The 18,107-nt window shown below is 37.5% G+C and overlaps 1 protein-coding gene across 3 annotated transcripts; it reads right to left on the bottom strand.

Annotated features, from left to right (window-relative positions):
* Positions 1 to 1,284: 1,284 nt before the first annotated feature.
* Positions 1,285 to 13,960, bottom strand: LOC102715507 (GBF-interacting protein 1-like). Of its 3 annotated transcripts, XM_015841242.1 has the most exons (12): positions 13,597 to 13,786; positions 11,090 to 11,133; positions 9,992 to 10,094; positions 9,512 to 9,635; positions 9,369 to 9,439; positions 9,096 to 9,245; positions 8,907 to 9,014; positions 7,064 to 7,442; positions 5,881 to 6,133; positions 5,256 to 5,414; positions 2,487 to 2,987; positions 1,285 to 2,086 (listed from the first exon to the last, which is right to left on the bottom strand). In XM_015841242.1, exons 1-12 carry the CDS (start codon positions 13,757 to 13,759, stop codon positions 1,790 to 1,792), a joined length of 2,352 nt encoding a protein of 783 aa, XP_015696728.1. In that variant the 5' UTR covers positions 13,760 to 13,786; the 3' UTR covers positions 1,285 to 1,789. The 3 variants fall into 3 exon arrangements, with proteins under 3 accessions (XP_015696728.1, XP_006660473.2, XP_015696727.1); XM_006660410.3 differs by having other exon boundaries at positions 9,096 to 9,439; positions 13,597 to 13,960; XM_015841241.1 differs by having other exon boundaries at positions 2,487 to 2,978; positions 9,096 to 9,439.
* Between the last annotated feature and the right edge of the window lie 4,147 nt (positions 13,961 to 18,107).

The raw sequence follows: 18,107 nt of genomic DNA, 5'->3' as shown, positions 1-18,107 counted from the left end.
TAGGTATTATATTATTAATTAATAATTGATTTAAATATCTTTTATGTAATAGAAGAAGAAACGGTGAAATTTGTTTTTAAACTCATAATAAATTTAGACTTTGAATTATGTGTTAGTTGAGAGTTGCATAGTTGTTTTGTTTCATTGATATATACAAGAGTCAACGAAGTTTTAAGATGAAAAGTTGTATGTGATACTCATGTATGTATAAAGTGGTTTTTGTGAAATTTATATTTATAGAGTTTAAATTTTACGTTAATATTATATAATATGAATAAATTATTTAATTAAAATTATTCTTGCAATGTGTAACTTGATATTGCAGTGATTCTGAAATTAGTGTATCAATTTGTAATTACAAGTGTTTCTAAAATTATCATATAAACTTGGCCTATCAAGTTGTGCAATTATTATCCAAACTTGAAAACTTGTAATTTATTATGGAATGGTCCAACGCAAAATTAATTATGCAAAACGATACAATAGTCATGGTTAACTTGTGATTTCTTGTTACTTTGTCATACTTTGTTTAAATAATCAAATTAACAAATATTTGATAGATAAACCACCTTATTTTTTGTTTATATAAAATTGCATCTAAAATCATTTATAATATTATATTTATATTATTAAATTGAGTCATAGTGTTATCAGGATTATAATATTAGTATGCTATATCTCCGATATAAGTTTATAGGTGATTATATTTTTTTAATGTGTGATATAGGGTTAAACTGACGTTGATCATGTTTCTCTTGAGAATTGCAAAAAATTTAACCCTCTACTTAATTTAGTGATTTATGTCAAAAGGTCTCATCTCTAAATTGACATACACTACAAAGAGATGCTCCATTCACGCTATCCAAATCCTAATGGTAGAGAGGATAACTTTGGTTCCAACTATATAGAACCCACTGATTCCAATCCTGATGTGCGAAAGAATAACTTATCAGATTTAGCCATTTAAATAGCATGATAAGTCAAATAGGTAGTCTCTTTACCAACAATTTTCTAACATAATTGCTTATATTTAATATGACAAATCAAGTAAAGCCTCTTAAATATGCTCATTGCATGTGAAACCGTACAACACTTAACACGACTATCATAGGATACGCTATTGAACATGTACAATGACAATAGTGCTATTTCTAAGAGTGGCAAAAAGTTAATTATTCCTCAAACGACACACAAATAACCACACTGTCTTCCGTGCGCATTACGTCAAAAAAGCATGTAAAGGCTCCATCCATAGAACATTAGATTGAACTAGTACACAAAATCTTCCGTCTGAAAAGAATAAAGATTTCGCTGCAGCTCGAGGGTTTGGCCTGTTTGTATTACACCGAAGTACAACAGTACTGACATGTTTCTCGAAGCACCAAAATTTACTTTACAGAAATAACGTCAATCCCACCAGCTCACTTCAATGAACTTCAAATGTCCAAAGTAACTATAACCCACGCTTTCTTGCAGCAAACTTAAAACGAAGGGAAGCAAAGGCCAAAAAGGGGTAAAAAAAAAAATTGGAACCTGCGTGGACCCTCGTCTCTAACTGAATGGTCAGTTCCAGCTAACATATAACACCACAGAAATAAGCGCTCGACCATTTGGGAATCTGCAACATTTCCTTGCAGATCATCCATGCTTTGATATATACACTCTTTGATCAGGCACCTCTATGCTGAAAAGCTCAAAAAAAACTCTCCTTTGCCAATACTTAGGTATCCAACAAATAACTGTTCTTTTTCATCCTATGGTGGCTACTCGAAATAATATACTACCTCCGTTAATAATTAGGCCAGTTCATCTGGGCCCGTTGTGGCTGCTGATAACCATTGGCAGGTGGGCCAACCATTTCACCACCAACCCCAGCAATGGCCTGTGGTGGCTGCAGTAGTGGATGAACAGCGGCTCCAGCCATTGTCTGTCCCGGGTGATATATCCCTCCAAAAGTACCGTGGCCAGCTTGAGCAGGGGCAAACGCCAGGTGCTGCCCCTGCAAGGTCAGTCCATAATAGGAGCTAGGCTGGAGACCAGAAATATCACGTCCAGGGGCAGAAATCCAGACAGCAGAGCCTTCGTTCTGATAAAAAAAATATCCAGGCATAATAAATAAGAATACAAGATATTTGTGTTAATCAAAAGTCTTACCAGTATTATGTTGCTCGCTCCAGTCATTAATGACTGTAGGGAGTGTTAAAGACTTCCAGTTATTATTGTACTGTTTCTAAATTTGACATTTTCATTGACAATTGTTGGACGTTGAATTAGTATAGAAAACGTTAAGCATGGAGTTGATGTGACAGTAAAAAACATCCTACAATCTGATGCCTCTGAATTTATTCGATTTAATGCTCAGAAGACAACCTTTGTCATCCAAATAATAAAAAGGGCTTCTTTAAAAATTAAAGATGGTGGAAGAAACTGTAAATAAAGCTGCCTTTTAAAAATTCTGTTAATAGATATGCATATAAAAATTTTACCTGCTGCCCAGCAATATAGACATTAGTTTCCTTGTATTGGGATCCACTGATATCATCATTCTCTACAGAAGTTCCACTTGCCACAACAGCATTATTTGTATAGACGGATGGACTAGAATCATATGTTCCATAGGCACCAGGGTTTCCAGCATGTGCCTGGGTTCCATTGTTAGCACCAGGCTTGTATGTATTGGTTGCATATTTGGCTGGTGGTGCAACAGCTGAACTTACAGGTGGATACATGCCTCCAGTTGAAGGGGGCTGAGGAAACACCGCATTACCCATGAAATGCGTAAGGGGGTGTGGTGGTGGAACATAGAGTGGATACTGACTGTATGGGATATAACCTGGGTAGGGAGGCAAAACACCTAGAGGCTGACGGAATAATTGAAGTGGCTGTTGTGGAATACTAACAGAACTTGGTACAGCTCCAGGGGTTGGGGTGGCAAGTGGAGTAGACCCAACTGAAGGCAGCACAAAGGAGTTGATTCCCTGTGGCAACTAAAACAGAACAGTTAGGAACTAAACTATTATAACAGAAGATTAAAAACTCAAAACAGAAGAATACAAATGCCTCAGAAATTATTAGCCTATCCAGACAACAAAGTACTGACAGACCTTATAAAAGTCTAAAATCCACAAGTAAACAGCAACGTTCCTTATGCTATGGTACTTGGAGATTAATAAAATTGGAGAAAGTACAACTGGAATAAGAAGACCAGTATGCATCTGACCAGCAGAGTTTTGTATAAATACACAAATTAACCATGTCAATGCACTTAGGCCCTGTTTGTTTTTACTTAGGATTATTATAATCTAGATTATTAAGGTGGATTACTATAAGCTGGATTGTTATAAGCTGAAGTAGGCAATCCATGGCAAGATGGTAATTAATTTAAAGTGCCTAAGAGTCTTTAGCCACTCAATAATCTGGAAAAGGCATCATTGGAGAAGCTTATCAGATTATAGTAATCTGCGGCTTTAGATTATAATAAGCTGACATAATAATCTAACTGTTTGTTTCAGATTATTTCTATAATCCAGATTGCAATAATCCTAAGCTGAAAACAAACAGGGAATTAACCTTTTTCACTCGGCAACCAAAAGTTAGCATAAACTCAAGATAGCATGCATACCAGGCTGACATGAAATAATGCATGGCAAGGATATTATACACACAGGATCATATGCTCCTACTATCAGAGAGTCATTGGATTCAAGGTGTGTACCCCTAATATTCCTATTTTGATACTAGGACATTATCTAGGGGTCAGAAAGTGCATAACAACACAGGTGTTGTAATCTGACTCAAACCGAGGTGTGCAATTAAGTGAAATATATGTATATGCATTGAACAATGAAGTGTTACTCGTAGATATGTTTTAAAAACTCCCCATCACTACCATAAATCGCACCCTCCTACCCTTCCCACTCTCGGTCTAAATTAAATGTGTGTAGAGACTGAAGACGAGAAATGCAAACTTTGAAGGAGACTTTTGATGAGAAAATGTTAGATAATTCCTCATTTGTCATCCAGTGTGAGTCCCCCTTATATGCCATCAAAAACATATTGTTTCTTTAGATGCCACCAAATAAAATGTCGAGTCTCATGTATGCCACTAACATCAACACTTTGTGAGCAAACAGTGTCAAAGGTAGGTTTGTAAGAATTTCAATGACATGCATGATCCACTGCTGCAGCTGCATGTGCTTGGCAGCCAAACTTTGGGTAACATGAACCATTGTGGTGAAGAGGAAAGCACACAGCAGTATCCCACCCACACTAACGAATATCAATGTAGGGGGTGGAAACAGTACTGATGGTAGTTATGTTACTAGGACTGCAGGACCAGATTAACAGAGGAAAGAACATGTCAATCCACTGCATGTGTGGCCTAATCAAAGGGAACCTAGAATATGGAATCATTGAGCCATGGATGTTCGATTTTTGGTGGCCACGGTGAGAACATCCATTGCATGTGGCGGATTTGGTGGCTCCAATTTTTTTCTCCATTGTTGTTCTCCCTCTTTTTTTGGCTTGCCATCTCACATGTGGAGTAAAGGGCTTCCTTTCTTATTCCATTTCCACAATGATCCCCATATGCTCGAGAAAAAGTTTTTTTATTTGGATCCATCAACTCAAGCCTTAAACAAAATGGTATTTGCATATACCTTTCGATGCAAACAGATTGGTGTGGCAAATAAGGACAAAATTGAGTGGATGAAAAATAAGGGAACAGTAATTTTTATAGTACCTAAGAGAACTAGGGATCCTTAATAGCAATATTAAACTTGTCTTAATGGCCTTCTACAATGTGTACCCTTGTATAGAACTGACTTGACTAATTTGTTTTACAAGCATTGAGATGAACTTTAGTTCTCATGAGTTTGCTGTGCTAATCTGTTCAGCTAATTTACAGTTCTTTGTTATATTCCACATTTTCTTTTCAGACATATATTCCCAACAACTTGGTATAGGGTTCAAGAATCAATAAATACAATTTTCAAACAGAAATTATCTTCTTGGGATTGGGATTGAGATCAATGTTTTAATTTTTAGCATGTAATGGCATGCGGTTTGTACTTAACCCATTTATTAGAAGAACAGAAAGTTGCTAAGGAACTAAATGGCACAGGTGATATGCACTAGATAAGCTACATATTATAAATAAATAAAGTTTTAAATTAATTGTGATACTTCCACATCAGTAAGCTCAGCCACCAGAATATAACCAACTATGGGATACAATAAAAGATATAAATACAAACCTCTTGAGCATGGCCAGTTTGCGTGGGCATAACCGGCAAGCTTCCGTACTTGACAGCAGCTCCAGAAGCAGTAAATGGTGAGATACGGCCATCAAAATCAGCAATTGGTCGGTAAAGTTGTGCATAATAGCCTGCAGAAAAGTCATTGGCCTGCTGTACCTGTAGGTGTAATTTGATAGTGCTTAATCACTTGTTAAGACACACACAGAGTCATGTAAGTTATTTTTTAAATAAAACAATTAGACAGGAGTACAGATAGTTCAGAGGATAGTGGGCCAAGTGCATGTAATCTATTCAGGAGCTGGGGAGCTCACGTCAGGTAGGATAACATAAAAGTTTGGATAAAGGCAAAACATTTAAGGACCGAACGCCTATGGGCGACTAGAATGCCTACTATGTAGAAAAGCATTCAGCAAGAACGTAGAGTAAAACATCTAATATAACAAAAGTAATTTTGTAATCATGCACGTCACTGTGGCACAGTGACTGATAGAACAACAGAACGGAGTAATATTCCTTTGGTTGCATGAGGAAAACCAACATCTTTCTAAGAAACCAAACCATTTGGCATATAAACAGCAGATACATAAAGAAAAATGCTGAATCACATAAGCACCAGACATGCCTGAGATTCAGAAGTTTCAAGTGGAGTCTGATCTCCATGCGACTGTGGTGGCAGGTAAGATGTAGTAGTTTCAACTGAATCCTGCGGTACATGTGAAGCTACTGGATCATTTGATTGGTCTGATTCTGCGGCTTCAGGGGTACTCGAGGAACTATCAACCTTCTGAGGTAAAATATTATCTGCCGTTTCAACAGGCAGCTGCTGCAGATCTGGCTCAGCTGCCATTTCAACAGTAGAGGATACACCCTGATGACTGCAGTACAGTTACCAAATGAAAATGAAGGATGAATGCAACTGAATACAATAGGTAATCATGAGTGGAAAAAAATAGTTGCAAAAAATACTTTAATTAACAAACTAATTGTTGGTTTAGGATCATTGCAATAGTTATTTAGAATTTTAGATAACCTGATATATGTATAACCATGAGAACAGTGCCCGCGGATACCATAATATATATACAAACAGAAAAGAGTAGCCACGGTCGATGGGCAAACCGATGTGTACTAACTCATACAAAGTAGTCCACCCAGCAATTAGAAAGCACTGAGAACTACAGGCGGATGGTGTTTAGCACCCAGTCACCAACTAGCAGAGAAGGCAGCTACCTTTCAGCCAGGAATGACTAGCACTAGCACCAGGGAGGAAGGAGGCTCAGGAGAGTATCAGGTAACATCTAGCACCTAAATTAGGTGGCAATCATTTATAACATTGATTTCAAGGAATAAATTGGCCCAAAAGTGAAGCACAGACATCTTAAAAACCTGAATAAAAACATATTAAAAAGCTCCTAAGCCCCATGGGAAGTCCTATGTCCACAAGTTATAAACTGTGTGTCACAGGATCTATCCTCAACATCCACCCAGGATTTTATGCAACCTACAAAACAATGCTAAGGGGAACCTTTCCTTATGCACCAAGAATAGTGAAAGTGCCCCAAAATTATATGTATAAGAAAGTATGGAAAAACATGGAGTGGTTCCTATTGGGATTCATAGTGGACCAAAAAGGCACAACTAATATGCCACATTATGGATGGTGAAGAAGTGAGCCACAACTAACTAATATCCAGGTAGCATTTCCATGAAAACAAATTGGACACTTAGATAAGTCAAACTCAAACATACATAGCAAACAGTTTAATAAGATTACTGGTGTCGAACGCATTAGCTCAAACACAGACCTTGCAACAGGTTCATCCACAGCTTCATCTGCATCCTGAGACGATTCACAATGAGGTGTAGAGCATTTCTCGCTTTCGGAGTCTTTTGAAACACTTGTAGCTTTCTCAAAACAGGCACCAAAACTGCCAAAACTGAGGCCATATTTTTCTGACTCTGCAACTTGAAGGTGATCAGGAATGATGACATGCTGCCTGTCAGACAAGTGCGAATCACTCTGCTTTTTGTCCACTCCTGAAGTGGTGTCTTCCTTATGAATGGAATCAGATGCTAGAATTGACTGGGAAATAGTCTCCAAAGAAAGCACTTTGTCACATATAACATTTTCAGCATGGGCAGGTTTGTTTGTTGATTTTGGCTTCCACTCTTTATTTGGAACAACTAGACAACACAAATAACTATAATCAGTAAGGCAAAGGATATATCCACAACCAGAGAGAATAATCCATTCAGATGTAAATAATTACTTAACTAAGTAACTTAATAATTGTCGAATAACAATAATCCATTACAAGATAAAGAATTTGACAACTTTAGAGCAACCTGTATATATTAAACACAGGAAGTGGTGAAGTGGAATGAAATGGAGAGTTGAGACAAATTACATGAACCAATGGTTCAAATGCCACAATGCCACTTCTTTTATGACAAACGCTTACACTTTTCTATTTTTCCATACTCCATCCATCCCAAATATAGTAACACCTAGCATTCAAAAATTATCCCAGAATATAGCAACTCATCCACCTACTCCCTCATCTCAACCAATCACAACAACCTCTCATTTATCTCTACCTACCTCCCCATCTCAATCAATTACTTCACATCTCTCCTTGATCCGTGTGAAAACTCCGGAAGTGATTGTATTTTGGGACGGAAGGATTAGCAAAATGACTTATCTACCAAAAGGCATTATAGATTATGTATATAGTAACATTACCATACATCAACTAAATAATAATTTATTCATAACATAATTTAGCATCATCGATTTTTTGGATGAATTGAGCGGTTACTGTAACAATATTTTATAGTTTTCTGCTAACGCATTAAGTTCAAATATAATGTTTAAGCATTAATATTGAAGATGCTGATTCCATGTACAGGTTAGTGCAACAGAAAGGCCAACGCAAGCTTTCATCATCATGTGGCAAGGGTGCAAGACAGGAACCAGGATCCAAATGTTCAAATCCTTAGTTCCCTAGAAGGCTAGAACCAATGTAAATAAACTATTAATACTACCTGAATATCAGCAATTTTTAAAAAAAAAATTCAAAGGTACTGTGCTGGACAGATCTTTTCCAGTAGTTTTTTTAATAACTATGACACTGGAAGCATCCTCAGTTGACCGTTTGCTACAGGTGTGACATGAAATTTGCAAAACTGTAATCTAAAAAAAGAATGTCAAATCAAAATATGGAACAAGCCAGGTTATAACAATTCGAACGGTGGACAGAAGTATCTATCAGCAACACATTCCCTGCTGCATGATGGCATTCAAACAGTTTGAATTATGTATACCTATTGCATGCTTTGAGTTCTGAATGTCTACTAGGGAGACTTTTAGACTATAATCATTAGGACTGTGAAAACCTGATGAAATGTCCAAATGTCAAATTAATACTCTTAACACAGAATATTAAATATCAAATGAAATGTAGCAGCCGGTATCTGCGCAATAGCAGCAGCAGATACAATGTGTTTGCCTAGTGTTGCATTTGTAAGGTGAAACAGCAATTGCAAGATAACAATCACAATGCAGTTGACATGAACATATCATTTGCGTTTCAATGGCATGCAAAGGATTGGACCCAAATTTAGAAGTCCGGGATTTTAATCAAGTACCTTTCTGCACACCGATCAACTGCTGTGCACGACTACTGCAGCTTGAAGAAGGCCTACTACTACCAGAAGGTACCGCAATGGATGACGAACCAGAAGGTCGAGAGGTGCCTAGAATATGAAAAAAGTGTTAAAAACATGACAGCACTAACCAAAAAAGAGGTCCCAAGAGTCCCAACTTGAATATTGCACCTTGTAAAGCCGTTGATACATCATTAGAAACCACCTTTTCTCTTGCTGCCAACTGAGTTGCTAAAGCATGTTTGGTGGAACCAGTCTCACCGTGGCTGTGGGATTCAGGGGGTGGTGTAAGTTCCGGGTCTGAAGCTGGGATGCATTCTCCTGAAATAGATGGTGTTGATTGTATTAATGATAGTCTTACATCTGGACCTAAAGCCATGACAAGCTTTTCTGGAGTACGTTCCAAATCAGATATTCCTTTCGAATCTGATATCTGCAACTGACCCATCACAAGAGAATTTTTCTCCATGGAAACAACAGGCTCAGATGAACCATTTGATTGGCCACCTGACAAACTGGTAAAGAAGTCAGATGCATGTCTAAACTGGTGCATTCTAAGTTGATAAGATCCTTTCCACTATAAATACCTTGAAATTGAAGTACACATCTTGGTGTCTGTGTTTGGATTGACAGGTAAAGAGCTGCTACATTTGTCCACATTTGGATTCACTTCAATTTCCTTTTCAACAGGAGCATTTCTCCCAGTAAGGTCTGAAGTATCACAGAATAATACATGAAATGCAAGAATGGTTATAAAGTTTTCACTAAAAGACTATTCTTGAAGTGATCAAAACATGTGACTATAAAATGTCAGGAGAATACTTAATCCAATCGATTCAATGTAGTAAGTTATTATAGATATTCATACAATTAATAAGTTGGAGAAAATCAAATGGCAATAACAGTCATAATGTGCAGGCAGTTCTAAAAGGTACAGATTACAAAATCCATCAGATAACTACAAAAGAGAAACTGCTCTTTTGAAAAAAGAAGAATTGCTACATGGATGCCACATGTACAGGTTTGATAAGAGAATTTCATTTTTTGAAGACAGATGACTTGCATACCGGTAGAGTTGGACGGTTGACGTGAAGAGTTTCCCCATCCACCCTTTCCACCTCTCCCTTGCATCCCAGCCCTCCATCGAGCATCGGTAGATTCTTTGCTGTTCTATAAGACAAAGCAGAAAAACAGGCATTCATGCACTTTAGAGAAGAAGGTTACTTAAACAAAACTGTCGTATAATTGTAGAAACTAGAATTAGCAATGAGCCAATATATCAGGATGTATAGATTTCCTTACTCAAAAACAACAGATTTCAGAATTAGAATGCATATCAGGAGACCAAGAATAGACACATTCAACATGATGGAAAAATTTTATAGAATTCCTTACTCAAAAACAAAAGAAATTCAGAATCAAAATGCAAAGCAGGACACCAACAATGACAGGTTCAACATGATGAGAAAATATTGTGTTGAACAGCATTACTATGGAAATACTTTAGATAGACTCCATCGATCATATTACCAAGCTTAAGTAGAATTAGTTGTGCCTAATTTGTAGTCTAACAAATATCCTGTTCAATAAATGGTATCTGTATCCTGCCAATCATGTCCAGTTGGCCGATTTGATACAAATCTAACACTAATTTGTAACATCACTAACATGTCATGTTACTCAAACATCTTAACGGTGTTTCCATCTCAGCTTTGCACATCAATTACAGCCCTATTTGAGATAGATTGTTGAACAGATTATTTCTTCAGAGTATCTACTTCATTATAGTGGTAGGCTCAATTCAAAAGAAACTTTAAAAATAGCTTAGAACAAGTGGTCTAAACAATTAGAAGAAAGTTTTTAGAGGCTTGGAGCAAATAATCCACGGCAATAATCCGGTGAAGTAGTTGAGATGAACAGGGCCTACATTTGGGTATGACATAATCTAACATGTCTGACCAGAACACACATGTTCAGCTTACAGATCTATAGCAGTTCTGATTTAATAATAATAATATAAGGGCCATTGTACTTGGGTACATTGCAAAGATCATAAAGTTGGAAAATATCATTAATCTGTCATCGATTTTTGAATTCACACATTTGAAATGGAACTAACTTTCTGAAAGAGAAAAAAAAGAAGCAACAGAACCAGGGGTACTTACCTCTTTTTTCTTGTCTCTCTTTCTTCTAACCTCATGGAATGCACCTGAAATAAGTGAATTTTTGGTTAAAAGGTTCGACAATATCAAGCATCTTCCATAGAATGTGCATAACTTAGAAAGGGGGAGACAAACATCAGCAAAATGCATGCAGTTAAACATGAAAGGGATGCCTCAAACAATCCATAACTTCTGTTTACCTCAACATAATCTCAGGGGATAGGACATAAGAAAGATTCATTCTTTACATGTGAAGACAAGGTTCTTTTATGGCGTAAGAATTTAAGCTTGGTTTTTAATACATAAAGATTAAAAAAATAGTGAAGTTCATGCTAACACCACTAGCTAGGGTTAGGTAAAAGTCATGTAACGATCAATAAATCTGGTTCATCTTGATCATAAAAAAGAAGCTGGATCTCTTGAATCTTTAAAGTTATCTTTGAGATAAACTCCACTATTCCAGCATTCCGAAAAGGCCAACTATAACCCATTAGCTGAAGTATCTACAAGGCTAGTTGTAAGTCCATACAGTCTTTTCTTATGGGAAACCCAAAACAGTCTTAATTTTTAAATATTAAGAAAGAAAACACCACATTACGAAATAGCAAAATAACTAATAAGATGAAATAAATTACTTTGAACCAAAACATTAATTTTGGCAAAACCAAGTAACTTAACTACCATTTAATGCACAATGTGGTGCTTGTTTTTAAAGTTCTTCTGGCACATATTCAGCTAATCTGATTGAAATTCAAAATAAGATTGCCCATGGTTGTAGCTGTTGCATTTTCACCAAGTATAGATGCTAAAATGAAATAATATCACCATTTGAAAATCACAATATGGTTTAAAGGAGAGCTAGCCTAACAACAATATCAAAATGCTGCTCAGAACGAGGTTAGATTATCATAAAACTCACTGCTACTAATACAGATCATTGTTCTGTACTTATAGTGTGTTTGCATGTATCTTTTGAAGCAGAGGAAGTGTTACGCGGTTTGGGATATACAGTCCGCTAGATGAGCATGAGAACTCCCATTAATTGAAGGCTTTTGCAGAGAGACATTGGGAAACACAAAGGATCAAGACAAATATGCAAGAAATAGAAACACAAAGGACAATTTCAAAACTCTAAGTGGCTATGACATACACAAGGCAATCACAAAGGGGCATCCTATGGTACCTACACTAACAATACTACTTGTGGAAGCAACATCGGAAAGGGCAAACATAAAAGTCTTCAGTGGACGAGATTGTATACTTCCTGGTTAGCTGAAGATAGGTTATGAAAAGATGCCTAGTCACAAATTTGTGTACCTGGCTGACCAGGATCACATGTTAAATAATGAAAACATCAAACTTTGTCTTGAAGCTCTTGAGCGTAAATACAGTAATGAGCATGTAGAGGTCCCCTTTGGATAAAGGCAATCTTATCCGTTGTCAAAATGCATTCTCGGGGTCAAAGCACTAATTACCCTCAGTTATAAAATGAATATCAAGGTTCAAGGATATATATAATGGGGGTGATTGTTTGGGCATATTTGCAAACGAAAAATAATTTGTGAAAATTTTATATATGTATTCTTAGCGTTCTAAAAGCCAACGCTGGAAAATAAACTTCGGAGAAAAAACCCAAAAACCAACTCTAAATTTAAGGTTGAAAATTCAAATTTTAGCTTATAAGCAGAAGCAAAAAGGATGGGGTGAATAAAACCAACCAGCATACAATTAGACAAATGAAATTTTGTGTGTTTCATACTCAAGATAGCATGATTCAGTGATTCTATACAGGTTTAGTTTGATTTACTTGTATGGCATCTTTATTTCGGTAGGCCATTCAGATTCAATTTCCACAAACAATTGTGGATCCACCGCAAACTTAACTACAGGTAGCATGAGAAATTCCATTTGCAAAGGTTGAAGCATCCATCCTAAAGAAACCAACAAGGCCCGCAATGCAATAACAGAACGAAACCAAAAGCAACGCTGTCCCCTCAGTTAATAAATTTGCAATCACTTCAGATCCAAGCAGCAGCATCCACAAGGCAACATACTATCCTTGAGCAACATATTCTTCCACTACAAATCAGACACAGCCAACAAGGAAATGTGTTGTTCCCATGGGACGTCACAAACGCAAGCAGCCAGCCTACCCTAGCCGGATCCAACAGGAGGCATGAATCACACAACATAACTCCAGCAAACCACACTCTGTTCATATCCGCTCAGTACAAAAAGAATTCGTGCGGCGCACTGCACAGCACTCCCCACAAATGAAACCAAGCAGGGAAGGGCTGCAAGAGCAGCGACACGGACTCTAGAACCCTAAATCAAACATGCAAGCATCAAATCAGGCGCGGGCCGCCAACAAGAGGCCAACCGCACATCACGCATCGTATCCCCTCCCCTCCCCTCCCCGGCAAGCCAAGACTCGGTCGCCAGCGGGGCCGAATCAAATCGACGGGGGATCGGCGGGGAGGGAAGGAGAAAGGACGGGATTTGGGGGTTACCCTGGCTGAGGAGCCTATCGGTGGTCTCGTTGGGATCCATGTTGCATTCGCGGAGCACGGCGTAGACCTCCTCGTCGGTGTGGCCGCCCGCGATCTCCTTGATGTTCTGGATCGTCCGCCGCACCGCCGCCGGGATCGAAACCCTAGCCGCCGCCGCCGCCATCCTTCCTCCTCGTCCTCCTCGCCCACGTACTCCTCCTCCTCCTGCTGCTGCTGCTGCGACTCCTCCTCGGCGCCGCCGCCGCCGCCTCGCGCCGCTCCTGCTCCCGCACGTACGCACGGACGGACGGAGAAGCGAATCCCGAGGGAGGGGAGGGTGGGGGAGCAGGGCGGAGGGAGGGAGAAGGGGGGAAAGGAGGAGAGAGAGCAGGGGGGGAAGCGGAGGTGGGGAGAGAGAGAGGGGAGGAGGAGGAGGGATTTGTGGGAGGGTTTTGTGGGGGAAGCGGAGGAATGCGTGCGTGGCTCGCTGGCTGTGTGGGGGCTCACAGGGCCGCCCGGGGTGGCGGCGCCCCTGCACGCGGCGTACGAGCGAACGGAATGCTTTTTTTCCCTCTCTCTCTTTCCGTTTTTAAACTACTCAAATCAAATTAAGATCGTTTCGCAGTTGCAACTGTTTATAATTAAAATTTAAATTTTAGAATTAAATTTTAAACTTGTTTTTATGGTTTTTTATTATGGTTTCTTTTACACATTTCGCTTTTGAGTCGCTATGGACACGTATATAAAAGTTTTATCTATAAATTATTTTTCATTTACAAAAAGTGAAACGATGGGAGCCTATATTGTTTGGACTTTTGTTTTTTCATTCGATTGAGGATGAAGAAATAAAATTGAAAATGAAAATTCTTGCATAAGGATATTCACTGCCCAACCTCTTTTTCTATACAAAATTTAAAAGGAACAACAATTGAACAGCAAGTTAATTTTGTTTTACTGTATAAATTATATAAATGCTCGTATCGTTTTTATCATCTTTTATCAAATATTTATGTATATCTTCCTCTCCTCCTTTTTATGCTTGTTAGGAGTACATGTATAGAAACATACGGTATTGTCGTTGTCAAGCTCCTCGTATGGAAACATGTTGACGCATTCTTTGTTGGGTTGAGAACCGGTACGGAAATTAGCGGTAGATTAGCATATAATTGATTATTCATTAGCTAAAAAGCTTGATAAATAAGATTGATATGACTCTAAAAGCAATTTTATTATTAAAAAATTGTAAAAACGCATGGATTAATAGTTCGAGAAATATGCTCATAGAAAATAAAAGAATATAGATGGAGAAGAAGAGATAAAGGACGTAAATTTATCAAAGCTCTCATTTGTCATCATTTAGAGAATACCATTATATTTGTTATCGTTGCTTCAAATCGGTCCTATCTTAGGTATGTGAGCTTGAGGTAAATCTCACAAACACATGCCATGCTTTTGTGTTTTTCATCTAATTAGTAACATGATATGTTTGTCCATTGCAATGGACCTATATAATTAAGAATTGGCTATATGTATGAGCATACAAGGGCCCTTTTAACAAACGAGTTGTTTTATTCTTTTGGTTATTTTAGAGTCAGTGGTTGTGTTGCGTGCGTTTGTGTTTGCACACTGCGTATGAGGGAAGAGGATAGGAGGATGGACAAGTATTCTTTTTATTTCATCTAATTTTGATCTCCTAAAGTGACCGATGCATTGTAGGGACTGAGTCTATTTTATTGTTGGTTTTGTACCATGGATTGCAATGCCATTTTTTGGTATTTCTTATGTTCACAGATAAATCTGCAAGTGCACGATACTATTGTAGTATTTCACCTATGAGTTTTCAAGGTATTGTTATTTATTTTTCCTGTGAGTAAGATGGCAACTAAAGAAGGGGCCAATATGCTTATGGTTCTATTGTGATTGTTAAACCAAAGTTTAAACATGGATAAATGATAGTATGAAGGTAGTGTGAGTGCATCATACATAACAATAAACTCTATAAGGGATAAATTAGGCCATGGAGAAAGACGAAAAAGAGTTAAGATTTCTAATATATTTCTATACTTGTGATGTAAAGTTTATACACATATATACTTATACTTATATGAGATTAAGACTTAGTTTTATACATCCAAAATACTATTGAGAGATAGTCCCATACATGCCTGATAGCACAATTATAGCTAATTGACAAACTCGTACGCTATACCCAAACATGGAGGATTACAAAGGATGGATAAAACTAAGACATATGTAGAAACTAAATAAGAAATATATAATTGACAAAGCGACAAATGAACTGAGTACATCAATAAGTAAACATGGTAATTGCATTACTAAGCTTAGTCTTGCAAAGAAAGAAGAAGAGTCATACCTGAATCTGCCAGAATATTTGTAAACCAAAGAGTAAAGCTACACTTAGCCTAAATTCCACTAGTCTAGAGAACGATGGAAATGAAAGAAAGAGTGATTGTTTCTTGGTATATGTGTTCAAGTGAGAATTCACTCTCTTTTTATTGCAACCGAATGACCATTGATTGAGACAATTTCACCCATAACCATCACAGGGAACCTCCACAATGCTAAAAGCTTGGATGACCCTCTGGTTCGGCCGAACCAGGGTGGCCTCCTCTCGCCACCATCGTTGTTTTTGAGTCTGCCATGTGGGTCCAGTTGAGCACATGATGAATTGACCCTTATAATTTCATTTTATTCTGGTTTTTGGATGCTTCGATCCATGTACTCTCTCCTAATTGTGCATATGTGCTTATTTGTATGTTGGGCATGTTTTCTTTATTTAATAGACAATCCCTGCATTATATATAATCTATAAGGGTAGGTGGAACTGCAATATTCTACACAAATACATGTGTAAGAAATGCAGTTATTTTTTATTTTCTGAGATAATTGTTAGTCAAATTTGGTATTTAACGACCGCCAACACCAAGGAAGAGTCATTCAAAGTGATTGAGCAAATATCAACATGAACATGCAACAATGAAGAGTGGCAACACATGTTTATTCCCACGAGGGTACATTGAGCAACATTGCAACAGATAAAATAGAGGAAGGAAAGGACAAGACGAAGAATAAGAGAGGAGCTGCAATGTTTATATACGCAGATAATTCCGTTAAAAAGCGAAAAACAACTTGTTAGGGAAACCTGATTATCTACACAAATAAATAGAAAAGTAACAAATTTCAACACGCATATGGGAAAATCATGGATGTTTCACAAAAATATTGATAAATACTCTGGCTGATCATAAATATTTAACTTCTAGGACAAATTTTTGTTAACCTTGTTTAGGTTTGACTATAACAATTATCAAATGCTCACAAAACTTTTATTTAGATTAAAAGATTATATCTTATCTTTCCTAACTACTTATGCTTAACAGTGGAGTTGTTCTTCTCTTATCCTTCTGTTGTTGTGTGCGCACAACATGAGAGAACAAAAAAAGTCCCCAAAGAAACACAACCCATTCCAAGTTATATGAGATCATTGCAATACACGAACATGTTGCTAGCAATTTAAAATTTCGATAAAATCATATTCTAAATGTAAAATATATAGCCACGTTATTATCGGAGAGAGCAGCAAAATTTCAGCTCCACTAGCTGCACTTTACCGAAGCAAGCAATTCTTCAGGCATGTCGGGATGAGATGTCCATAGTGGTGGATAATAAGCTAGCTCGACACATTATTAGACACGTTAACCACATATATCTCATTTAAATCATCTATATAACTTACAAATTTATTATTTTATTATATATTAACATAAGAATAGTGTTAATGTCAGATTTTGGTAAATAGCCATCGTAAATTAATGCACGATTAGAAACCGAATCGGTCAGGAAAAAGGCAATCAGATGGAAGGATAAATTGAAGACAGTTCGGGTTTAGCCGATAAAATTTGAATCAGATAAGGATTGGAGTCCGATTGGGCCCAGATGGTTAGAGATAGATTTGGAACTAATCAGAGTTTGTGTAACATAGATTTATTTGTATCTAAGAGTTTGTTTAGGATTTTATATCTAATTAGAGTCCGTGTGTAATAAGTTAGTTGCTAAGACAGATCCGTATCTGATTAGGTTAGTTAATTTCTGGTATATAAATAGAGTATCACGTGGCTTTGTAAAGAGAACAACCAGTTCGATCATACAACTTTCGACGCATCGCCAACCTTTTCGACAAAGCGAGCTCTTGGTGCGAGGTTTGCCAACTTCGCAATATAGTTCGTATTCGTCAACCCGTCGATCGACTAGAATAGGTTTGTCTCAATTTAATTCAATCTCCCGTCTAGCTGGTCAACAGTCTATCTGAGGCTTATTGTTGCTTTAATCCATCCTTGGTTTGAAGTAGTAATATGTCCTCGATCAAGTCCTCGCGAGTTCTTTATTCGATCTGTCGATATGAGCCTATCAACTTGATTCTGTCTCGGTTTAGTCTAATCAATCTAGTTGGATGTGTTTATACTGTCAGATTGCATCGAGTACTCGTGAGGGCCTACCACTAGAGTTCTAGC

Source organism: Oryza brachyantha, chromosome 9 (genome assembly GCF_000231095.2).
Source record: "Oryza brachyantha chromosome 9, ObraRS2, whole genome shotgun sequence".
Lineage (NCBI taxonomy): Eukaryota > Viridiplantae > Streptophyta > Magnoliopsida > Poales > Poaceae > Oryza > Oryza brachyantha.
The sequence above is the reverse complement of the archived record's forward strand: the minus strand, read 5'-3'. Positions and strand labels throughout refer to the sequence as shown.